The sequence below is a fragment of the Misgurnus anguillicaudatus genome, chromosome 20, assembly GCF_027580225.2.
Source record: "Misgurnus anguillicaudatus chromosome 20, ASM2758022v2, whole genome shotgun sequence".
NCBI classification, from domain to species: Eukaryota; Metazoa; Chordata; class Actinopteri; order Cypriniformes; family Cobitidae; genus Misgurnus; species Misgurnus anguillicaudatus.
In genome coordinates, this window is record NC_073356.2 from 9242963 (window position 1) to 9269685 (window position 26723).

Consider the following 26723-nt stretch of genomic DNA (forward strand, 5'->3'; position numbering starts at 1 on the left):
CTTTCATCATCTTGTGTTCGAGATCCACCTATGGGACAGACATGGACAGCTCCCCGATTGCACAGCACACTCGCAGTGAGGTATGACAGCCAGTACAAAAAAGGGACAAAACCTGAATAGCTGAGGCCATAAGACCCTGTAATCTGAGGCATGAACAATACTCCACCCCCCCCCACACCCCTCTGAACTGTGACACACAATTCATTAAAGCGCAGACGCGCTCCTGAGAAAGACGCCCTCGCATGGAGACCGAGTTCAGTTCCAACCCCAGAAAAATCACACTCTGACTGGGTGTAAAATTGCTTTTGTTCACATTCACTCAAACCAAGGGACGTGATATGAGAGAGCATATTGTGGATTTCCCGCAGCACTTTCTCTTTCGACTCGGCTATGATGAGCCAATCGTCCATGTATGTCAAAATCTGTAGACCTGACATTCTTAGAGGTGCAAGGGCCACTTCCGCGCACAAAGAGAATGTCCTAGGGCTGAGAGAGAGACCGAAAGGAAGAACTTTGAATTCGTAACATATGTTCTGATTCGAGAAACGCAAAAACTTCCTGTGAGGCGGATAAATCCTTATGTGCATCCTTCAGATCGACTGAGGTTAACCAGTCATTCTGTTTTATGGCTCGGGCCAGAGAGCCATGGGTTAACATTCTGAAATTGTATTTCCTTATGTTTGTGTTCAACACTTGGAAGACTAAGATGGGGCGAAGAGAGCCGTCCTTCTTTGGAACCAGTAAATAACGTGAATAAAACCCCTGATTTATCAGATCGGGGGGCACCACCTGAATCACTCCCTTTATTAGGAGAGAGGAGATTTCCTCTGTCAGAATGTGAGCGGAATTCTCCTCTGTGTGAGAGAAGAGAGTACCATTGAAAAGCGGGGGTTTTCTGACAAATTGTAGTCTGTAGCCCTGCGTGATTGTTGTGATTGTGCATGACCCAATCGGGCGCTGCTACAGTCTGCCAGGCTGGCTCGTGACTTGCGAGAGGGGACGCGGAGCTCAACTCGGGGGCGTCCGGTTGACTCATTTATGATGCAATGGCACCATCTAGTGGACAAACAAGAGGTGACATGCTTATTACGTTTCGGGATCTTGGGGGTCGGGTTAGGAGGGTTAGAAGGCCCGACAGGTTGAGTCAAAGCGCACGCTCCCCCGCCACAGAAAGCGCCATCGAAGGCCCGCAAACCTCGACGGCCTGTCGAGCATTGCGTAAAACCAGGTTTCACAAAGTCGGCGAGGGGGCCCCCTTGTCCAGATCACCAGCTGAGCCCCCAAGTCATCCAAATTCTCTGCCTGGTAGGCGGAAAGGAGCGAGGAAACATTAAGAGCCCTTACCGCCAAAGTCGAGGACTTATATGAGGCCTGTAGAACCGAGGGAGAAAAGAAGTCCATCTAGCTAGGCAAGACCGGCTTTGGGGGGCAAGCAGCCCACCCTGGACGGGTTGAGGTGTCTGGCGATCGACGGCTCCATCGCGGGTGTGTCGCCCAAGCCGAGAGCCACCATGTCCTTGAACTCGAGCCCTGCGATACCTTGTTTAAAGTCTAGCGGGTCGTTCCAATAATGCCTTGTGTGCTTGGCGCACGAAGAATGAACAGGAAAGAGTTATTTCTTCAGGGGGGGGGGGGGTCCCAGCACTTTCCCATCATAAATGTCCCTCTCCTGGTCGTTGGCGCTCTGTGCCCAATTTGAGCCGTGTGGCCGCACGCTCAGACACGTCAAGGAAAACGGACTGAGGTAAGGCCGCGGGAGGGTTGACCTGGGAAGCACATGAGGGCGGGATTGCCTCCTCGTCCTCTTAGGTCACAAAAGTTCAGTGTTTATTTTTATTGTCTCAACTCTTTCCCTGATTTATCCAAGATATGTTTGACAGAAATGTTAAACTTGTTTTTCTCATTGATTGGGCCGTGTTTGCTCAGATTTCATAAAAACACCCATATACATTCAAAATCTCTGTTTTTTTTATTTAATTGAAAAGCCTCTTTCATTTTATTATTCCATTTATTTTTAATTCAATTACATACAGCCTTTTTGTAAAATCAACATATATTTTTATGTTACTTTAACTTTAATATTTTTAATTATCATATATTAATATAGTTTTTTTATTTTGTGTATGCCAAATCTATTTTTACCAGTAATTTTAAGGTATGGATGCTCTGATTTTGTTTTTAAACCTTAAAAAAACCTTAAACTGAATTTCTTTTCCTAACTTTCTCATAATAAACACATATTTGCATAAAGCATCCATATTTGTCTATGCTGACCATATTGATTAGAGTTTTAAAAACTTGAAAAGTTAAATTTAGTTATAGAACAGATAAAAATGTGTGATGAAGCTGTGATTAATCACAAGTTAACACATGACAGTTATGTGATTAATCTAGATTAAATATTTTAATCGATTGATAGCCCTAATTCCAAATATTTTCCCATTCAACATTGCAATTAGAGTAACTAAAGTAATTATTTTGCAGATATTTAGTTTTTCCACCAAAAATTTTAAAACTGTTAAAACTGTAAAAAAAAATTAAAATACTATTAATTAAAAATAAATGTCCTAACATCACGAACATCAAGTAACCAGGTTATTTACTTCTTAATAATATGCTCACATCATTCTTAATCTTATGCCTAATATATTAAAAACAGTTTATTTAATAATTATTGTCTCTTCACATGGACAATAATATAATAATGAATGTTTGCATCCCTTTATACTTTTGTTAGACATTTAAACTTTTAATCATAAAACGTCTTAAAGTTTTGTCAAATTTAACACCTAAGATGAATTAAATGTTTATTAAGTTTTCAATAAATATCTGTTTTAAATTTTATATTGTGTTAAAGTCATTGTTTAAACTTTATATAATAAATTTGTGATGATGTATTTTATAAAAAATAACCTGTTATAATACATTCATAGAATATTTCAATACACAATTATTCCAGTAATGAAAATTTTTATTATCATAGAGATTTTTAATGGATTTAATCCTTATTATATGGAAATGTGTTTTACATAGATAGATAGATAGATAGATAGATAGACCTGTGCTATATAATTGACTGTGTCATATTCTTGACATAGTTTCTTTCATGCTCCTTCAAGCTTTTTTCCTCACTCGGTGTCTTCCTTTTAATTATAAATCCCACTGATATTGCCATTCTTTAATATTGCTTTTCTATTGTCATGATTTTTCTCTCTCCAGTACAGCAGGAGGCGCTCTGCAGCTCTTTAGTCCGCCGATAAACTCACTAAAGAAAGAAAGAAAGAAAGAACGAACGAGGGAGAGAGAGAAAGAGCTCACGTGTGATGTGTTTGTTTATCAGTGTTTTCTCTCTTTTTTAGTGTTTTATTGAGTGTAAACAGAGTGTCTCTGTTTATTTTAGTTTGAAGATGTTAATGATGAGAGATGATATGTGCTGTAAATCAGTAGGAACTGATCTGTCCATGCTGGATATTGATGATTTCATCACAGAAATCTCTCAGCTGAAGAAAGAGGTGGCGTTACTGGAGACAAAACTGAGAGGAGATGAAGGAGTGAAGAGAGAGGTTTGTACAGCTTAAACATCCTTTACATGAATCACTCTGTCTGTTTGACAACATCAAATCATTTATAATCTTACACTGAGTGTGTGTGTTTTGTGTTGTCAGGATGTGGATTGTTGTGACTCTTCAGTGTATGTGACTGATGGATGTCTGGATTCAGTGTGGATGAGCAGAGATCAGAGCCGCACACCACAGCCACTGCTGGACTCTAAACTCTCTAAAGAGAAATCCAGACACACACAGGACTCAGAGCTCAGTCTCACTTTACTCTCTTATACTGAGTCAAAGCCCACAGACGCTCAGGACACTGTGTGTGACAGTAATCAGGGCTTACAGGATGAGGAATCTACTGATCAAACCTCCACAGAGTCTCTGAATTCTGTCTGTAACGCTGGAGAACAGCAGCAGATCCTGCAGACCACACTGAAGATGTGTTCAGTCAAACTGATCGACTGCACGACCCTGATGATGAAAATTAAAACAGAACCCACAGAAGAGGAAGATCACACTGAAAAAGATGAAGACAATCGTGCAGATGATTTAAATCCATCAGGTAAGTCTCCTTAACTATTATTGTATTTATACCATTTGAGTGCTCATTGTTACAATTACAAGTTTAGTGACATTTTTATTTGTTTAATTTTGCCCTTCATGACAACTGTGAGGGGGGGTTAATTTTTTTGTAACTCATCCGTTTAACACTCTGGGGTAGGGATGCACCGATACCACTTTTTCCATCTCCGATCCGATTCCGATACCTGAATTCTGAGTATCGGCCGATTCCGATACCTGCTGATCCGATACTACTGTATTTTTCTTGAGCAATTTAAATTACACCCAGACACACACACACACACACAGACACACGCACACTATATATAAATGTGTATAGTGCTTTCTGCTAAATCTAGCATAATATAATTATATAATATATAATTATAATATTAAAGTAAAAAGCAATAATTAAAAATGATTTACAAGTTACAAGAACATTAGTAATTATTAACCATGGCAGTGTTTAGGAGAAAATAAAATAGGCACGTTTGATCAAATAAGAATGCTAAATATATTTTCCTTAATTGCGCAAAAAGTCACAGTAAAAAAGCTTTAGTGTGCAGATGGTTACTTTGGGAATTATGCACTTAACCGGACCTTTTATGCACATTTCGGGTGCAGAGTTGATGCGCCTAAATCATATTGAGTGCGCATTCTGCGTAGGGCTGAGAAAAAAATCGATTTGATTTTAAAATCGAGTTGGTAGGTCAAATCGATTCATATTTTCAAAAAATCGATTTTTTTAAGATTTTTTTCTCCCCCTCTGCAGTATAGCGCAGTAAATACAGTGTTTCCCATAGGCTCTGCTGGGCATTCCGCCCAGATAAATTGCGACCCGCCCAGGAAAAAAAAATCACTTTACGAATTTCCGAATTTTCTGAACTTGACTGGATGACCCGTGTTTTGTTGAGAGAGCCCGTGAAGATGCACGCGTCATAAACTCATCATCCAGCGCATCATAAACTCATCATCCAGCGTGGCAAACTGGATCAACTGCAGCACATACTGAGGTAACTGAGCAGCCAGGGAACTACACTGCGACCAAAATGCAAATGGTTGCATATGCTTATGTGCATATGTGTTTATAGCATCCAAGTTGGCTTCATTTTGCGTGCAAGCACGTTGTGTCTTTCCCGTTGAGTGTCCGTTCACGTGCTCTTTGTTTCTCAATGAATTGAGTGCGACACGAAGCAAGCTCACAGTGTCACATTCTATCATTTCATGTTTCTGAACTTGAGCAGAGTTTTACCATTAGAGGTCTTTCCTCACTGAGAGCACCCGTATGGTTCCGGGTTTATATTTGAAATGGTCAGCCTGGTCCGGGTCGGTCCTAGTTTATTACTTTGGGTCCCAAGTATGATTAGTATTGTGTTTAAAACCAGAGTCGATCGCAGAACGTCCGTGAGCGCTACCGCGCGAAAGCTAGAGTTCAGTTTCAGCGTGCCTCCGGTTTCTATGGTGATAACAACTGGCTCTTGTTGCGACCACGCGCTGCATTTTCTTTATCCCATTTTATTATAATCTTACTATTAATAGTAAAAGTGCCTATCTAATAGAAATTATTACCATTATAACATCAGTCACATGTATAATCTATAAACCTGCACTGTCTATTAATATACTGTACATAGTATTGAATTAAATTGAGTTTGATAAAAGGAGTCATCAAATTGCTTCATATATCAGTGCAAAAACATTAAGTGTTTTGTGGTGCTTTGACAAACCGTGTCAGCTTTATTTATGGCAAAGAAAGTTTGGGGTGGTTAGATTAATGAAATATAATGCAAAATTAATATTAATGTTCAATAATTCAAAGTATTGTGTATAGTAGTGTATAGTACATGTATAGTAGACCATTTTTTGTCGGTGAATTATAATGATTGCCCTTTTCACCAGCTACCACCACAAGTAAATTTCAGATCTGTGGGAAACACTGATATACATTTTGCATTTGCCAAATCTTCCTTCCTAACCCTTCCTCCAATTTTTTGTTGATGCATTTTAATTAAATATAATAAATATATATTTTAAAAATATATACAGTTTGCAATTATTTTGTTTTAAATGGGGGCGGCGAAAAATCGATTCGAATCGTAAATCGAGTTTTTTATAAAAAAATCTCAGATTTTTTTATGGGGACGAATCGCCCAGCCCTAATTCTGCGCAATACTGTGCTTCCTGGGTGCAGCATTGATGCTCTATAAGCGTCCTCACACTCACATGGGAATCCTCGCTCCGCAATGGAAAGTTACGTTCATAACTATTAAAGCAACACAATGTAGTTTCCATGTAAAAATTACTTACAGCTCCCCCATGTGGTTAAAAAGCGCAACAGTGCCTGGTATCAGACACTCTTCTGTAGGCAGGGGGAGGGGCGGGGCTGTGTTTCCTACCCTCCACCGCCACTTTCAGAGTGTGCTTGTAGCAGCTAGGATGCTGCTCAGGTTGCAGCAACAGTACAATTTGTCCAGTTAAAAGTTGTTCTATCACTGAAATAATTTAGAGACATTATTTAAAGGTAAAAAAAACTACATAGTGTTGCTTTAAAACACAAAGAGATTTCATGCATCGTGTGCTCAGCACATACTGAATTGCATCCATCCAACAGCTTACTGAGACTTTATAAAATAAGATCTTTTAAACCGCCTACAGTTATTGAGTGTTCGTGTGTTGAATGACGCATTTCATCCGTCCGCTTCATCTGTGAATTAACTCAGCACATAGTGAATTGCATCCATCCAACAGCTTACTGAGACTTTATAAAATCAGATCTTTAATAAAGCCTAACGTTACAATTATTGTGTGTGTGCGTGTGTTGAATGACGCGTTTTCATCCATCCGCTTCTCATCAGTGGATTAACTCAGTTTACAAGTAAGTTACAGTGTTTCTGTGAACATTAATATCTTTAAATGTGCATTTGTTCCTTCACATGAAGCTATTGAGTGTAAGATGACTTTGATTTTAGTGCATAAAAACGTTTATGGTGCTTTTATAATACTTTGTCGTTTTAATCGCTTGTCAGTGACAACCATGGGTAACGTGCAGTATCGGAATTGGATCGATCCTGTAAGTCCGATATCCGATCCAGCAAAAAAGGCCGGATCGGCCCCGATACCGATCCAGAATATCGGATCGGTGCATCCCTATCTATGTGGCACGGATTCAACAAGGTGCTGAAAGCATTCTTTAAAAATGTTGGCCCATATTGATAGGATAGCATCTTGCAGTTGATGGAGATTTGTGGGATGGACATCCAGGGCACAAAGCTCCTGTTCCACCACATCCCAAAGATGCTCTATTGGGTTGAGATCTGGTGACTGTGGGGGCGATTTTAGTACAGTGAACTCATTGTCATGTTCAAGAAACCAATTTGAAATGATTCAAGCTTTGTGAAATGGCGCATTATCCTGCTGGAAGTAGCCATCAGAGGATGAGTACATGGTGGTCATAAAGGGATGGACACAGTCAGAAACAATGTTCAGGTAGGCTGTGGCATTTAAATGATGCCCAATTGGCACTAAGGAGCCTAAAGTGTGCTAACAAAACATCCCCCACACCATTACACCATCACCACCAGCCTGCACAGTGGTAACAAGGCATGATAGATCCATGTTCTCATTCTGTTTACTTCAAATTCTGACTCTACCATCTGAATGTCTCAACAGAAATCGAGACTCATCAGACCAGGCAACATTTTTTCACTCTTCAGCTGTCCAATTTTGGTGAGCTTGTGCAAATTGTAGCCTCTTTTTCCTATTTGTTGTAGCCCATCCACCTCAAGGTTGTGCGTAATGTGCCTTCACAAATGCTTTGCTGCATACCTCGGTTGTAATGAGTAGTTATTATGCTCTTCTATCAGCTTGAATCAGTCGGCCCATTCTCTTCTGACCTCTAGCAACAACAAGGCTCACAGCTGAAGTATCACAGCTACCAAAGCGCTCAGCTGAAGAAAGCTGGCACTCAGCATCCTCAAGGCGTTTTCAGCCGCGTTTAAAAGTTTTGGTGTGTCCAGCCCCTTAGGGTGTCCTACATCTGTATTCTCATTCTCTCAAAGCAAACTGTATATGAAATGCTACATTATACATGCAAAAATAATTTGAAACTGATCTTATTTGTTTTCACTCAATGCAAGTGGTTACAATCGTCTCACTCATATGACAACAGAATTCAATGTTAAAAGTTTAAGCAAACTTCACTCAATGTTGATAGATACCTCCCATCATAGACATAAACCAGTCACCCACTGTATGCAAATTAAGGACATCCCTGAGTTTTACAACAAATAGGATCAACCTCTGATTATTTCAATATTATTCTATTCATTACCTTTGGTTGGAAATAATTATTGTAATAATTAAGTGTCACCTCTAAGGGGGCTAAATAAATGATGTTTAAAGTTGAGCACGCAGAGAGCGGCAGATTAAGCGTATAGTCCAACCTCTGGCAACGACCAACACTGATTTGCTTATGACCATTGACCATAATATTAATTATAAGGCCCAATGCCCATACTCAATACGATTTGTATTATAATATAAACGAAATCTTTATCTTTGGAGTCAGATAAATCTGCCTAAATTACGTAACGGCAAAACGTCATCTGCAAGCGCCGGAAATGACCGAACACGCTTAAATCCTTCACCATGCCGCTGGTTTCCGCCATGTGGGCCAACGGATGTATGGGTGACATAATTTTCCCCCTTGCAAGCCATTCAATGCTACAAGGATTGAGAAAGTCTTTGTACAAATAAAAATGGTTCATCTGCAAAATACAAACTACCCTTCCACAAAATAGTGTCTGTGTCTCGTTTCACAGGTTGTGCCCTTTAGAGGTCGCATTCTAAGGTTGCATATGTCATTGAGGCCGTCTCATTTCAGTAATGTAAGTAGGGGACTCTGAAGGCGACCTTCGAATGCGCTCTTTTTTTTCACAGGAATTCGGAGGATACATGAGGTATATCCTTTGCTGCTGCAGATAGCCCACAATTCTTTGTGTTGATGTCAACAACCGTTTATTTGAAAAATAAATAAATAAATGTAAATTATAATAATTATCGCCTTAAATCTCCGATTAAAAACTGATAAATTTGGTTCTTCTTAATATCCTCCTCATTTTCCTCTGTAACAGATATCTGTTGTGCATTCGCCTCAACTCCTCAAGCATTAGCCCAAATAAAACAAGCAAACACATTTTCGTGTGAAATTTCTTTCCAAATTTATATAAAAATTATTTACTTATTAATTTACAGCTCAACAATACTGCTGTGAACATGTTGGCATAGCAACGTGATACTTCCTGTTTCATTTCCTGCCCGTGTGTCCTCTGAAAGACGTCTCGTTTAATTCTGGTTAAGGACTCTCTGTAGACCACATCTTTCAGACTCAGAGAATGAGTCCTCATGAGGATCCAACCTTCGAAATTAAATGAAATGAGACACAGCTAGTGAATTACTCACTGCATTGCATTTAATATTTTGTCTTTGATCACTATGTTTATGTTTGTCTTTATTCTTCTAATAAGATATTAACAAAATGATAAAAAAATTAGATGGAGTCGTTTCCAAAATGTTATTTTTTCTAATGTGCAATGACCCAGCTATAATAACAGCACTGAGAGCTGTCTTTTGTCTCTGTATATATAAAGATACAGAATCTAAATTTATGCTGCTTTGTGTTAATAAAAGTAATGAGAATTAAATTGTATCATGTTTCTTTCAGATGTGAAGAGTGAACCATGTGATGGAGAAATGTCCTCAACATCAGAAGATCGACTGACAGCACAAACTCTTTCCTGTATCACCTGTGGAAAGACATTCAGCTCACAGAGACATTTAGAGAGACATGAGAGAAAACACACAGGACAGAAACTCAGCTTTACTACCTTACAAGAGAAGAAACTTCATCATTCAAAAGAGCATGGAGAGAAGAAGAAAAAGATGAAGTTTCACTGTAAGCAGTGTGGGAAGAATTTTGTCTTCTTATCTCATCTGAAAGTTCACATGAGGACACACAGTGGTGAAAAGTCTTTCTCCTGCACTGAATGTGGCTCTTACTTCAGCACCAAACAAAGTCTTGATGGTCATCAGAGAATTCACACAGGAGAAAAACCATACGAGTGTCCTCACTGTGAGATGAGATTCAGAGATAAAAGCAATCTGAAGAGACATGTGTTTATACACACCAATGAGAGACCGTATCAGTGCAGTAAATGTGACAAAACCTTTAGGCATTCAGCTTCATTAAAATCACACCAGAAAAATCACTCCGAAGAGAAACTTTATCAATGTTCATTCTGTGATAAACATTTCTGTCATAAATCTAATCTTACATGCCACGAGAGGATTCACACTGAAAAACCTTACAAATGCTCTCAGTGTGAAAAGACGTTTACTCAGTCAAGTACCTTAAAAATCCATGAGAGAATTCACACTGGAGAGAAACCTTACGCCTGCTCTGAATGTGGAAAGAGATTCACTCATCTATCTAATGTCAGAGTTCATCAGAAAGTTCACACTGGAGAGAAACCTCATCGCTGTAGTGTTTGTGGGAAGAGTTATGGGCGGCATAATAGTTTAGTAAGGCATCATAGAAGTCATACAGTTGAAAGACCTTTCAAATGCTCTCAGTGTGAGAAGACGTTTAATCAGTTAAGTAAATTAAAAGTCCATGAGAGAATTCACACTGGAGAGAAACCTTATAACTGTAGTGTCTGTGGGAGGAGTTTTGGGCGGCGTGACAATTTTGTAATGCACCAGAGAATTCATACAGGTGAAAGACCTTTCAAATGCTCTCATTGTGACAAGACATTTAATCAGTCAAGTAACTTAAAAACCCATGAGAGAGTTCACACAGGAGAGAAACCTTACGTCTGCTTGATCTGTGGAGAGAGATTCACTCATTCTGGAGGTCTTCAGTATCATCAGAAGAAACACACTGAAGAACAAACTACATTGAAATCATCACAGTGCCTTAAACTCTTTACACATTGACTGCGTATATTCCACCTGAATGTTCGCCTTGAGAATATGCTAGAACAAAAACAATGCATTTCTATGAATTACTTCACATTGATTTGTTCTTTAGTGAACGGATGTTCAGAAGTGCTAACTTAACAGTAGCTGGTTTTGGCCCTGTGTCAATCTCAGAATGACGTCAAATAGGCAATAGATTAGATAGAAAGAAGGCGGCACTCTCCAGCCACACAGCAATTCTATCACATGTCAGGACAGAGATAGGAAAAGCTAAAGGGACATTGGGCTCCCGCTTGTTCTGTAAATAACTATGATTGTTACTGCTGTCGTAGCGGGGACCCAACACATATCAGTTTTATTGTTCCAGAGATAACAAATAAAGATAATGAGAATATATGGTACTGGCGTCTTTATTTAGTCCAGCACACAATGCATGTCTCCATTACAACAACCTCCCTCTTGGGAATGCACGTCATCTTATATCACATTACTGCCACCTGCAGGCATTAATCAGTACTCATCACAATAGATACTTATTACATCTTCCTTTTTTTATCAACACATTAGATTCACAATTACTAATAATTCACATCAGCCTGTAAAAAAATCGGCAATCAATTCATCAATATATGTATAAAATCTACAATCAGTTCATTATCATAAGTCCATTCGAACAGGAACTTTTCGAATTCGATTAGTTTTCCGTAATAGAGGCATGTCAGTCTTTGGTACAGATAACTTGAGTTCAGGAATTTGTTCAGCAGAATTTAACATACCCGGAGATAGCATTTCATGACATTGCAGATCAATAAGAGGCATTTCACAAGACTGCAGTTCTGCAGACAGGGTTGGCTCATCAACAAGAGGACATTTCTCTGGAGTCTTAAGCAAGCTCTGTCGATTTCTCCGCAATGTCTGTCCATCTTCTGTTTGAACCAGATATGATCTTGGATTTACCTCTTTTAGGACTGTAGCTTTCTTTCTCCATCCAGTAGGCTCCTCAATTCTAACTGTATCTCGTTCAGAAAGAGATTTCAGATGTCGAGCTCCCTTGTCATAATATTCTTTCTGCTTCTCTTTAAAATGTTGCATCTCTTTCAATGATAGACTGTTGTTTTCTGTTTTCAATGATATCTTTGGCAGTGTGTCACGCAGTTTTCGGTTCATCAAAAACTCACCAGGAGATAATCCACAACTGAGTGGAGAAGAACGGTAACTCGAGAGACAGATTTGCATCAGAACTGCTTGCTGCAGCTTTTTTCAAAAGTCTTTTTACAATTTGTACCCCTTTTTCTGCTTTGCCATTTGCCTTTGGATAAAGGGGGCTTGAAGTAGTATGTTTAAAGCCATACTGTTCTGCAAACAGTTGGAATTCACAACTAGTGTGCTGAGGACCATTGTCACTTTGCACAATATGAGGAATTCCATGCCTTGCAAAGATGCTTTTCATGCATTGAATCACGTAATTCGATGTTGTGTGATGGAGCTGTTCAACTTCAGGATAATTTGAATAATAATCTATAACCACCAAATAATCCTTACCATTCAACTGGAAAAGATAAGTTCCTACTTTTAGCCAAGGTTCAGTAGGATGAGCAGCTATCATCATAGATTCTTTAGCCTATAATGATGATTTAAACAGACATCACACTGACTGAGGTATTTCTCAATGTGCACATTAATTCCAGGCCAAAAAACAGCTTGTCTAGCTCTTCGCTTGCATTTTTCAATGCCAAGATGTCCTTCATGAATTCGACGAAGCATGTCTTGACGCATTGATACTGGAATGACAATTCTGTTTTTTCTCAACAGCATGCCCTCAACCACACTCAATTCTGCCCTTAAAGGAAAGTACTGTGGACACTTGCCTTTGATCCATCCATGTTGAAGGTATGCAATCACCCTCTGTAGTTCGGTATCCTTTGCGGTTTCCTCTGCGATAAGCTTTAGCATCTCATCTGAAACTGGTAAAGCTGAATACACCATACTCGCATGTCTCTCAATTTCGTCCATTTTGCTGGCCTCCGAAGCTACTGGTGCTCGAGACAGTGCATCAGCCACAATAATTCAATTCAATTCAATTTTATTTATATAGCGCTTTTCACAATACTTAATTGTTTCAAAGCAGCTTTACATTAATAGAAGCGGTAAAAGCACAGAAAAACGACAGATAGCACAACATAATAATAAATAGCATAAGCAGTCAAATTTGCTGCGGCTATGACTCGACATTATGAGCAAGCGTATTACTAATGTAACGTCTAGAAGAAGAAGCTAAGTTAAGCCGAAGCAGGCTACCTCCCCGGGTTAAAAAAACCCCTAGGAGAAAAAACAAAAACCCCGGGTTGTTTAGCCGAGGAAATAAAAAATAAAAAGTCCTAGGAGGGAAAAACCCTTGGGAGATATACATGTATATACACACATTTAAGCGGATAAGGAGATTAAGCGGAGATTAAGCGGAGATTTAGCGGGTTCTGCCGGTGATCGTTGGTCAGGCATCAGCTGGGCATCACATTGAGGGACGACCAGTAGATCAGAGGTGTGTCGACTTTAACATCTATTGGAACTGGGTCTGTTTGTCCCATTGTCCTCAGGGTCGAGGACAAGACAGGGAGAGAAAAACTAAATCATATTAGCGTAGGGGCCGTTCACATGTAATGCAAGTGTCACACAGTGATGTGGTTTAATCAGCTTAGTTTCAGACTGACTAACTATTGCGGCATAATTATATTATCCACAGTTGAAGATTTTGCAAATTGGGGGCCCACTGCGACGGTATATATGGTAACTAAGGGTCACCTTCCGATCTTTAAGAGAAAATGAAACCTGTCGACCCGTTTGACTAAGGCCTGTAACCCCACTGTCGTCGTTAATGCAGGTTCAGTGGCAAACGGGTCTATATTGCATACTATTTACAAGATCACAAGAAAACGCCAACATCGCAACCTGACCATACGTGTCAACCCGTTTGACTAAGGCTGGAGGCCCCACTGTCGTCGTTAATGCAGGTTCAGTGGCAAACGGGTCTGTATGGCAAACTATTCACAAGACACATGAAAGCGCCAAAATCGCAACCCGACCATACGTGCCAACCCGTTTGACTAAGGCCGGAAGCCCCACTGTCGTCGTTAATGCAGGTTCAGTGGCAAACGGGTCTGTATGGCATACTATTCGCAATACAAAGAAAGCGCCAAAATCACAACCCAACCATACGTGCCAACCCGTTTGACTAAGGCCGGGAGCCCCACTGTCGTCGTTAATGCAGGTTCAGTTGCAAACGGGTCTGTATGGCATCCTATTCACAAGACACACGAAAGTTCCGACCATACGTTAAGATAAGGTTTTTATTTATTTATTTGGTTGGTCTGTCTTATGACCACGAGTGCTTTGTTCCGTACAAATAACTATTTCGAGTTAAGTACCTTTACTAGACAAATTATGCGAATGCTTTGTTGAAGAGAAAAGTTTTAAGTCTAGATTTAAAATTATCGACTGTGTCTGATTCTCGGACATCGGTTGGTAAATCATTCCAGAGCTTAGGGGCTAAGTAGGAAAAGGATCTTCCACTTTTAGACACTTTTGATAGTCTAGGGATAATCAAGAGATCAGAATTTTGCGACCGTAGTGTGCGTGATGGATTGTATTCTGATAGTAATTCTCTAAGATATGAGGGTGCTAGGCCATTTAAGGCTTTGTAGGTGATTAGTGATATTTTAAATTGTATGCGATATTTGACTGGTAGCCAGTGTAAAGATGCCAGAATTGGGCTTATGTGGTCGTACTTTTTAGATCGAGTAAGTACCCTTGCGGAAGCGTTTTGAACTAGCTGAAGCTTGTTTACTTGATTTGCATGGCATCCCCCGAGTAGCGAGTTACAATAGTCTATTCTAGAGGTCATAAAAGCATGGATAAGCTTCTCTGCGTCAGATGTAGACAGTATATGGCGTATTTTCGAGATATTTCTAAGATGGAAGAATGCTGTGCGGCAGACGTTGGCGATATGACTATCGAAGGATAAGTTGCTGTCGAACATCACACCTAAGTTCCTAACCGTGGAAGATGGCACCACAGTGCAGCCATCTATGTGCAACTTGTAATCTGACATATTATGTTTGTAGCGATTCGGTTCAATAATAAGTATCTCTGTCTTATTGGAGTTCAGCTTAAGAAAGTTATGTGCCATCCAGTCACTAACATAATATACTTTCCAGGTGTATAAACTAGATTCAGATCATATCTTTGTAATTTCATAATCATGCGTTGAATTCGAGGTGACATATCATTTAAGTTCTTTTGAATGATAGAGATTAATGGTTTATGATCTGTCTCTACTGTAAGTAGGTAATCCATATACATATCCATATATCCACATATCCAAATTTTTCACAGCCAAATACTAAACCCAAGGTCTCCTTATCTATTTGTGAATATTGTCTTTCAGTCTTTGTCATAGATCGAGAAGCATAGGCCACAGGTCTCCAGGAATCCTCAAAAGCCTGAAGAAGCACCGCTCCCAATCCATCCTGAGAGGCGTCTTTGGAGATCTTAGTTGGTCGTGTGTGATAAAAAAAATCAAGAACAGGTTCAGTAGTAAGAGTGTCCTTTAACTGCTTCCATTCTTGATCATGTACTGAAGTCCAGACAAACTCCTGATCATTTTGTAACAACTTTCTCATATGGGTAGTTTTGGCTGAAAGTTTTGGGAGAAATTTTCCCAGGAAGTTCACCATTCCCAAGGCACGCAGAATTCCCTTCTTATCAGTAAGTGTAGGCATATCAAGGAGGGCTTGCACTTTTGCTGGATGTGGCTCCACACCTTTTGCAGATAGCTTGTCACCTAAGAACGTGATCTCGGTGACTCCAAATTGACACTTTTTCACTTTTTAAATCATGTGCTCGAATTCTTTCCATCACTTTTACTAGTCGCTGATTATGTTGTTGAAGGGTGGACCCCCACACCACAATATCATCAATATATACTCGAACACCCTCTAGACCTTCAATAAGGGTTTCCATGGCTCGATGAAAAATCTCTGGAGCTGATTTGATGCCGAAAGGAAGACAGAGAAAACAATATCTTCCAAAGTGTACAATACTGGCTACTCTCAGAATCCAACCGGATCTGCCAGAATCCTTGAGATGCATCTAATTTGCTAAAAAACTTAGCTCCTGACATGTCACTAATTATCTCTTCACGGGTGGGTATCTGGTAATGTTCTCGTTTTATGTTATCATTTAGGTCTTTAGGATCTAAACACTCTTAAATCACCATTGGGCTTCTTCACACAAGTTATAGAATTTACCCATCTGTAGGTTGTTCAATCCGTTGTATAACTCCCAGTTGAGTCATGCTATCCAATTCCTGTTTCAAAGCTTCACGAAGAGTGGCAGGGACCCGCCGAGGAGCATGAATGACTGGAGAAGCATCATCTTTCTATTGTATTTTATAAGTGAATGGCAATGTACCTTGACCTTCAAAAACATCTGAAAATTGTTTGACAATATCCATTACATTGTCACAGACCGTCTGTAAGACTACGGTTTTGATATACTCTTTTAACCAAATGAAGGTCTTCACACGCTTTATTCCCTAGAAGAGATTCATGACCATTGGGAACGACAACAAACATCAAACTTTTCATCTTTCCTTTTACTTGTATTTTTAATCTGCATACTCCTCTCGTTTCAATTGGTTGTCCATTATAGGCTTTGAGGGGAACTGTACATTTTTTGATTAGAGGTTTTTCTTTCAATCCTTTTACATCTCTGATGTTAATTAGATTAACTTTTGCACCAGTATCTAATATAACCCTTGTGCATCAATTAAAAAAAGTTACACACAGGTTCATAGGTGACAAAAATGTCCAAAAAGTGTCATAAAAATATTATAGATTTATATTTTTTTCCACTTTCACTGATGCCAGCATCAGCTCTAATCACAATGACCAAACATTCATTAATTTTTAGAATTTTAACCCTTCAAATGCTGGTTTGTTTACACAATGCCACTGTTGTTTTTTATGGGAAAAAACGACACCTCCTTTGCAGTACAATATATATTTTTTCATTCAACACACACATGCACACACACACATTCTGGTTTCCATGTTTTGTGGGGACATTTCATAGACGTAATGCATTTTATACCATACAAACTGTATATTCTATTCCCCTTACCTACCCCATTCTCTAACCCCAACCATCACAGAAACCCTTCTGCTACTTCACATTTTCAAGAAACATCATTCTGTTTGATTTATAAGCTTGTTTCTCATGGGGACCTCAAATTGTCCCCACATGGTCACAAAAATACTGGTATTCCTATCTTTGTGGGGACAATTGGTCACCACAACATGTTAATTACCAGGTACACACACACACACACAAAGTTTGCAGTACACATATAAACCACACTCTGACATCCATACCAACACACCCACACAATTATAGCTTCATAATATATCAAATTGGCTCTATAATATGCATAAGCCAAAAACAGCAGAAAACAACAATAAAGCGATAATTTGCTTTATATGCCAAACCTAAAAAATGGCACCTTCTGGTAAAAAATAGTAAAAATTTAAATTTTGAAGCCTTGCCAACAGAATGAAAGCCTGTTAACAAAGATTGCATCATTTTATAGTTGAATGGCACCAGGATTAAAAATTGCTGTTTTAATGGGTTTCAATGGGGCCATTTTTGTCCAAAAGGTACTGAGAGGAAGTATTTTGTGTACCTAGTATAAAATAGATTTTTTAAAGGAAATTAAGGTGAAATATTAAAATTCCAATAAAAATACACACCTGTGGCAAATTTGATGCAGTTAGCATTAACGCAGGCAAAGTTATCAAAAAAAAAAAAAAACTGAAAAAGCCAAAAATGTCCCCAAGGATGCACAGGGGTTAAAGGGTACTACGGTCCCATTATCCACAAGAGGAACAATCCACATTGAAGACTTGACTGAATCATCACTTGATACAGACGTTTCAGCATCCTGATTTACTTTCTCTTCAGAAACCATGTTCACATAAAAGGAGTCACTCAAATCACTGTCATCTGCCTTCTCCACTAAATGCACTTTATTTTCCCTCTTCACGTCTTTGGAAAAACAAATTTTTGCAAAATGGTTGGGGCCATTGGATGTGGAATTTTTTTTCCAAAAGCTGGGCACTGACTGAACTTATGTTTGGTCCCACAGCGCTTGCATGAGAATGTTTCATTATCAATATCTCTGAAACCTCTTGTATCATTATCATTGAAACCTCTTGTGTTACCTCTTCTCTTATCTCTGAATGAAATGGCGTCAATTTCTACACTCTGAAAGGACATAGCATTAGTGCCATCAAACTGCTTCACTTGCTGTCTCGCTACTTCACTGGACTGGCACAATTTGACAGCATAATCCAAGGTGAGTTCTGATTCTCGTAGCAATCTTTCTCTCAGTTTCTTATCATAGATACCAAAAACAATTTGGTCACGAATCATTGAATCTCTCAGTTCATTAAAGTTACAAGTCTTTGCCTTTATCTTGAGATCGGTCAGAAAGTAATCAAAAGCCTCTCCTTCATGTTGCACACGTGTTCGAAATACATATCGTTCATATGTCTCGTTCTTTCTTGACAAACAATGAGCATCAAATTTTTCCAGTACCTTATCCAATTTCTTCTTGTCTGCCTCTTCATCAAAATTAAAGGTGTTATAGACTTCCACGGCATCAGCTCCAGCAATGGTAAGTAACAGGGCAACCTTCCTTTCATCCACAGCCGCTTTTGTCCGATAGCAACAATATACAACTCGAACTGCTGTTTGAAAGTCCTCCAATGTGCATCAACACTTCCACACAACTTCAACGATTCTGGCGGTTTAATGGAATCCATTGGGATTCCTCACCCCACTCCTGGTACCATTTATTGTTCCCGAGACAACAAATAAAGATAATGAGACTATATGGTACTCGTACTGGCATCTTTATTTAGTCCAGCACACAATGCATGGCTGAATCAAAAATCGCATACTGCCATACTATATAGTAGGCAAAAAGCAGGAGGCGAACGAATAGTATGTCCGAAACCTCAGTATCCTTAAAAGGGTAGGCGAGAATTAGCGGGATTTTTGACTATTTCTCGCGAGATTCAGAGGCACGTGTACTTAAGTATCGTTCGAAACCGCCTACTTACTGAAAATGTAGTTGGGAAAACAGCACGTGAACAGAGTAGTACATCCGAATCCTCAGTATCCATAAATTCAGTAGGCGAGAAATCCCCAGATGCCCTACTTAGCTGATTCATTAAAATAGAGCTGTAGAATTATCACAGCTGTGTTGAGATGATAGTAAATATGTGATGGTTTGTTAGAAAAATACATTTGGAAAAAGTTTTGTTTCATATGGGATACACTTCTATACGTTTTCATTTATTGTGATGGTTTTATTCATTCATTTTTTTATTCATGTCTTCTGTTGTTTTAAGTAAATACAAGAGATTGCTTCACTAAAATGTATATAATCACATTGCCTACATTGTCTAGTTTGTATTCAAGCACAGCTGTCATCTGACAATAGATATTAAAGTACAATCTGCTTGTTTTACTTATTTTTGTCCACTACAAAATTATGTAATATATCTGTAACACTGACAGAGACCGTAGTAGAGTGGTGAAGTTGCTGATGCAATCAGGTGTTAGTGCACCTGTCCCTCATACACACGCATACGTTTCATGTCTTTTATTAGGTTTGTTCGAGTTTATGCACCGCTGTAAGAACCAACAGGTGGATGACATCAAAGTACCGTGAGAGCGATTCCAGAAATCATACGGAGAAGTCTGATTTCGTGTTGCTCTCGCGGTATTGTGATGTCAATCTCCTGTCGATTCTTGTGGTTCCGCATGAACTCGAACAAGTCTACTACGTCATATGTCACATGATAACGTCAACATGGCGGATGCTGTCCATACTTAACGTGAACTTAGGTACTGTCTTAGCACACGTTAAGTAGGTACCCAGTGAAATTCAGTACCTACACAGTAAGTATGCGATTTCGGATTCAGCCATGCATGTCTCCATTACAACAACCTGCCTCTAGGGAATGCACATCATCTTATATCACATTACTGCCACCTGCAGGCATCAATCAGTACTCATCCAATAGATACTTATTACATCAGTTACCAGTGCTGCTTGCAGATGAGGGCTGGTGTGATCCCTGACGTTGAGGCAGAGGTCAGAGGGCTCTCTCAGATGGAGAGGCAGGGCGGGCTGGGCCCTGAGGCTTACGCCTGTTTCACACATACTCCATTTGCAGTGCGTTGCTGACCCGCTGCTTTTGTGTATAAAATTATCATGTGACTGACATTTTTTGTGGAAATTCCTACTCCATATACAATATAGCTTAGCTTCCTGTGTTTTTTCCAACTTAACAATATACTTCAGATATTGATAGACTAGATAAGAAGTGTTGATTAAGGATATTTAAAATCTCTAGTCTGGTGGTCAGGGCACAGGAATGGATCAAATCATCAGATTTGCAATTTATCTCCACATATATCATAAATATAAATTAGCAGGATCACAGCTGAATAGAAAATGTAGGTGACAGGCAGGGTTGAATACGGTTTTGCAGTATACCACATTATAGATTTCCTACTATGTATATATGATTTGCAAAGGCGATAGTATTCCACGACAATAAACGTCTTATATGGCTTTAAGTATCCTCATACCTTAACATAACTGCATAATGACATGAATAAACAAGGAAACAGGATTAACATGCAAATTGTAGTATTATTATCGGAAAAACAGCAATATTACTGAAATAACAACACAGTCTCATGGGAAGTCGTGTTATAGTAACGAAAAATTTTGATTAATTTATTCGTGTTTGATGACACGAATTTCCGCTGTTTTTCGTGTCTCTGGAGACGAACGTCTTTTTCGTCCTTCCCAGCACGAATTTCTATCAATGGCTGTTCGTGTCTGTGGCACGACTTTCTTTATCGTGTCATTTTATATTTTGTTTTCTCATCGCTGTTTCCTATTTTTAAATCATTGTCGCTTGGGGTTAGGGTTAGATCCGGGGTTTGCGTTAGGATGTTATTTTTTGCATTGGTTTCTACATGTTTTTCGTCCACTTTTAAAACTATTCTCGCCTGGAGTTGGGGGTTAGAGCTGGGGTTTGGGTTAGGAAGTCGCAGAAAGTGATTCTAACCCAAACCCCAAGCGACAATGGTCAAAAAATAGAAAACAACGATGAGAAAACAAAATATAAAATGACACGATAAAGAAAGTCGTGCCACAGACACGAACAGCCATTGATAGAAATTCGTGCTGGGAAGGACGAAGAAGACATTCGTCTCCAGAGACACAAAAAACAGCGGAAATTCGTGTCATCAAACACGAATAAATTAATCAAAATTTTCGTTACTATAACACGACTTGCCGTGAGACTGGGTTGGAAATAAACTCTGAGGTAGGCTAAATTATATTCAAAGGAAATGTATTTTTACATTTATTTAAAGATGCACACATTATTTCAAATATTACTCCCGTTTATGAGTATGTTTGTCTCTGGCCTTGCTTTGTTATGTAATAGCGCTGATTGACAGGTGCGCTTCCCTGTCTTTCAAACAGATATAATTTTGTATAGTTGCTCCCTATATAGTGAAAAGATTTTTGGCAGATTGATTATGATTTATATTACCCTAGTTTTACTACATATACCATGGTTATTGTGGTGAGACCATAGTAAATTTGTGGTTACTGTTGATTTACTACAAATACAAACTATTAAACAATGGTAAAATTAATAGCATACTTTATGTTTATGCATTTATGGTGAAACTGCTGCATTTTCATGTCAATCCATGCTCATTTTAAAGATTAAATATGCGCTATCACTTTAAATCAGTGCGTGCAGCTTGCATGCAGTACAGCAAAAATAGACCGCTGCATCTGCAATGGACTAGACGGACCGCATACGTATGCTGTGTGAAAGCTCGAACCTGTTAACATACACTGTAAAAAAATTCCGTAGAAATTACAGTGTTATTGCAGCTGGGTTGCCGGTAATTTACCGTAGATTTAAATTTATGTTATTTTCTGGCAGGAGTTTGTTCAAAGTTAAATAAACCTTAAACACTAACAAGTCTTTATCTGTACAAAACAAAACCACAACAGCCTCATGCAAATCATTCTGGGAACCAGAAATCATCATCACCCCTTTCCTTTTTTTTGCTTCAGATTTTGTTTCCCAGAATGTTTTGCTTGATGCCGTTTTTATGACCCCTACTGAGCAGGCATTATTTCTGTTTGACCATCTCGATGGGGAAGCTAAGTCAGAGATCCGATTTCGCCCCACTGTAGATAGAAATAACCCTGATAGAATCCTGTCTATTTTGCTTGAAACATTTGGTTGTCCTCAATCTTATATTGAAGCTCAGAAACAATTTTTTCAACGACGCCAGTGTGATGGGGAATCTTTACGTGAATTTTCTCATGCAGTAATGTCTTTAATGGAGATAGTTGAGCGTAAGAATCCAGGGGGAATTCCTGATTACGATATTGTACTTCGTGATCATTTTGCAGAGTATGTCCGGGATAATATGCTTCGCAGAGAGTTAAAACGTCTCATACGATTACAACCCAGTATGTCTTTTTTTGATGTTCGCAGTGAAGCTCTGCGTTGGTCAGACGACGGGGAGCGTCCTAGCTTTCCCCGGGCTAGAGCTTACTCTTGTGATACCCACATTGATGCTGGTGAATTGGAGGTAAACTCAAGTGCTGTAGCAGTAGAACCAGGTAAAGAAATTGGTGAATTAAAAGAAACTTTGCGCAAGCAACAAGTACAGTTAGATGCAATTTTGCAACGTTTGTCTAATCCAGGTTGGCATGCTGCCCCTAGGGGCCCCAGCACTCAGCCTCGTCGATATCGGTTCGATTCAGAGGGCCAACCTATCTGTTTGCGGTGTGGACAACCGGGTCATATAGCTAGGCACTGTCGTAATTGAGAGGGAACTCATCAAGCTGGCATAGCTGGGGAGCTTCAGAGTAGAGCTGGGGGGCGGGGCAGAAATGCTATGGGGCCCTCGGGAAACTAGCTCCATCTAGTGCTCAGAGTCAGGCTCTAGATGGTGGAGAGTGTGGCTCACCTTTAGAATCAATTATACCTTCACATTCTACACTCATTGGTCAATGTCCAGTAATGAAAGTCGTAATGGCAGGTGTAGTTGTGCCATGTCTTGTGGACACAGGATCAATGGTGTCAACTATTACAGAATAATTTTTTGCAGAACATTTTAAACCCCAGGGTCAGGGTATTTTGCAGTCATGTGGCTGGTTACAGTTGAAAGCAGCCAATGGACTAGATATCCCGTATAAAGGATATTTAGAAGTGGATGTGGAAGTACTTGGTAGAATTTGTCTCAAATGGGTATTTTGGTTGTACGAGATCCCCCTGATGTACAGACTCAGATAAGGAAACGTAATGTTCCTGGTCTGCTGGGAATGAACATTTTGCAAAGCTGTTATCGAGAGCTGTTTAGTCAGCATGGCACTACGATATTTCATTCCCCACCAGCTGTACCTGATGTGTTGAAACACGCTATGTCTGAATGTCAGGTCCTTGAACGTTTAAATGAGTTAGAGTTTATCAGTAGTGTCGCAACTCCCCCAGGTCCCTCCATTTGTGTTCCCTCTGGGTCATTTAAATTAGTTCCAGCTTTGTGCAGACAGGGAGTTGGTCCACTTATTCCGGCTGCATTTTTAGAACCCCCAGGTATAGGTGACCAGCAACTACCCGCAGATCTCCTGATTCCATCTTCCTTGATAACTATTGGTGAGGGAACAGTTTATTGTACCCCTGGTTAATATAGGTACTCAGGATAGGTGGTTAAGACCCCGCACCTTTTTGGGTAGACTTCAAATGGTTAGTGTATGTCCCCATAGTCAACCTGTAATTTTTGGTAGTAAAGAGAATTGTGAAAGTCTTACTGTGTTCATCCAGTCAGCTGAAGTAGTTACTCATACTGTCCCTGGTCTGGCCAATATATCATGGCCTAACTTAGAAGTGGCAGAACAGGAAGAGGCAAAAGCTTTGTTGGAAAGGTATAGTGTGGTTTTCAGACAGAACGATTGGGATTTAGGATGCACAAACTTGATAGAGCATGAGATTCCCTTGCTAGATAATGTACCTATTCGCCAACGTTATAGACGACTCCCACCCTCCCAGTACGATCTTGTAAAGGCTCATATCCAAGAGTTGGTAGAGCAGGGGGTAGTGCGGGTGAGTTGTAGCCCCTTCTCCTCTCCCATTGTGGTGGTCAAGAAGAAGGATGGGTCTATTCGCCTGTGCGTTGATTACCGCCAACTAAATGCGAAAACCAGGAAGGATGCGTTTCCCCTTCCACGCATAGAGGAGTCTTTGGATGCTCTGACTGGTGCTTGCATGTTCTCTACACTGGATCTGGCGAGTGGTTACAACCAGGTCCCTGTAGCTGAGAAGGATCGAGCTAAGACTGCTTTTGTACGCCGTTTGGTCTGTTTGAATTTCAACGAATGCCATTTGGCCTTTGTAATGCCCCAGGGACATTCCAGAGATTGATGGAGCGCATCTTTGGAAACGAACGATTTCACTCCCTTCTTCTATACTTGGACGATGTGGTTGTTTTTTCATCATCATTTCAGACTCATTTGGAGCATTTGGAGTTAGTGTTACATCGGTTGCAACAGAATGCCCTGAAACTTAAGCTCAGAAAATGCCATTTCTTCCAGCCAAAGATAAAATACCTTGGTCATGTCATTTCTGCATCTGGTGTCGCCACTGACCCCGACAAGATCAGTGCTGTCAAAGAGTGGAAAACTCCATCTACTGTCGTAGAACTGCGCTCCTTCTTGGGTTTTGCCTCTTATTATAGGAGGTTTGTGGAAGATTTTGCAAAGTATGCCGCCCCTCTCCATAAATTGGTAACAAAGTTGCAGCCTTCCAGTAAAAGAGCTAGGCCTAGAACAAATAGCTCCTGGAGTGATCACTGGGACTGGAGTTGTGAACAGGCATTTCATCTGCTTAAGGAGAAGTTGATTGGGGCCCCAGTGCTGGGGTATGCAGACTTTACCAAACCATTTGTTCTAGAAGTGGATGCTAGTAATCTGGGGCTGGGAGCAGTCCTGTCCCAAGAACAGGAAGGAGGTCAACGTCGGCCACTCGCATATGCAAGCCGTGGGCTCAGACCTACTGAGAGAAACATGACAAATTATTCAACTATGAAATTAGAGTTGCTTGCACTCAAATGGGCGGTAACAGAAAAATTTAGAGATTATCTTCTTGGCTCTAAGTTTACAGTCTTTACAGACAACAATCCTCTTTGTTATCTCCGTACGGCTAAACTGGGGGCCGTAGAACAACGTTGGGCATCACAGCTGGCACTCTTTGATTTCACTCTGGTATACAGACCTGGGACATCTAATAAGAATGCAGATGCACTTTCTCGCTTGCCTCCTGTCCCATTGCCAAGTTCTATGGGAGAAGTCGCCCCGGGTATCACGGTTTCGGAAGGGGTTGAACAAGCTTGTATTAAACATCATCAGCAGTGTTCTGCTCTTACATCTATGATTGAGGCTGTCCCAGCAAGAGGTAAAGCTGACCTACAAGTATTACAGGCAGAAGATGCAGTGATACAGGCTTTCTCAGTATACTGGAAACGGGGTAGGGTCCCCTCAGTTTTGGAGCGGACCAAGGAATCGCCAGCAGTCTTGGAAATGGTTCGCCAGTGGAATAGAATCCAAGAACAGCAGGGAGTCTTGTATCGGCGAAGTCATGTCCCTGGGGGTAGAGAGGAAGTGCTACAGCTGTTGTTACCACAGAGACTGAAAAGTGAAGTACTTACTAATCTTCATGAACATCATGGCCATCAAGGGGTGGAACGTACGACCACCCTGGTACGTCAACGCTGTTATTGGCCCTTTATGCGTCAAGATATTGAACGTTGGTTTCAAGAGTGTACCAGGTGCCTGACAGCCAAAGCGGTACAGCCAAAAGTGAGAACTTTTATGGGCAGCCTGCTTGCTTCCAGACCTCTAGAGATTGTGGCCATTGATTTTACCACACTTGAACGAGCTAGTGATGGTAGAGAGAATCTTCTCGTTGTGACTGACGTGTTTTCCAAGTTTACACAAGCCTATCCTACATCTGACCAGAGAGCTGGGACGGTCGTTCGGATTCTTGCAGAACGATGGTTTTACACCCATGATGTCCCAAAACGAATCCACTCAGACCAAGGACGGAACTTTGAGGAAGAGTTACTGAAACGCCTTTGCCAGTGAGAACTTTTATGGGCAACCTGCTTGCTTCCAGACCTCTAGAGATTGTGGCCATTGATTTTACCACACTTGAACGAGCTAGTGATGGTAGAGAGAATCTTCTCGTTGTGACTGACGTGTTTTCCAAGTTTACACAAGCCTTTCCTACATCTGACCAGAGAGCTGGGACGGTCGTTCGGATTCTTGCAGAACGATGGTTTTACACCCATGATGTCCCAAAACGAATCCACTCAGACCAAGGACGGAACTTTGAGGGAGAGTTACTGAAACGCCTTTGCCAGTTGTATGGAATTGAGAAGTCACGAACTAGCCCTTACCACCCAGAA

General features: G+C 40.2%; 2 protein-coding genes across 3 annotated transcripts in view; both read left to right on the top strand.

Annotated features, from left to right (window-relative positions):
- LOC129455158 (uncharacterized) overlaps nucleotides 1-26723 on the top strand; it is a 181095-nt gene that overhangs the window by 60732 nt on the left and 93640 nt on the right. The window lies entirely within an intron of this gene.
- On the top strand, nucleotides 3286-11481 carry LOC129454482 (uncharacterized). 2 transcript variants are annotated; one of them, XM_073858069.1, is made up of 4 exons: nucleotides 3286-3563; nucleotides 3666-4113; nucleotides 7782-7838; nucleotides 9835-11481. In XM_073858069.1, the coding sequence occupies exons 1-4, from the start codon at nucleotides 3408-3410 to the stop codon at nucleotides 11103-11105; spliced, it is 1932 nt and encodes a 643-aa protein (XP_073714170.1). In that variant the 5' UTR covers nucleotides 3286-3407; the 3' UTR covers nucleotides 11106-11481. The 2 variants fall into 2 exon arrangements, with proteins under 2 accessions (XP_073714170.1, XP_073714171.1); XM_073858070.1 differs by lacking the exon at nucleotides 7782-7838.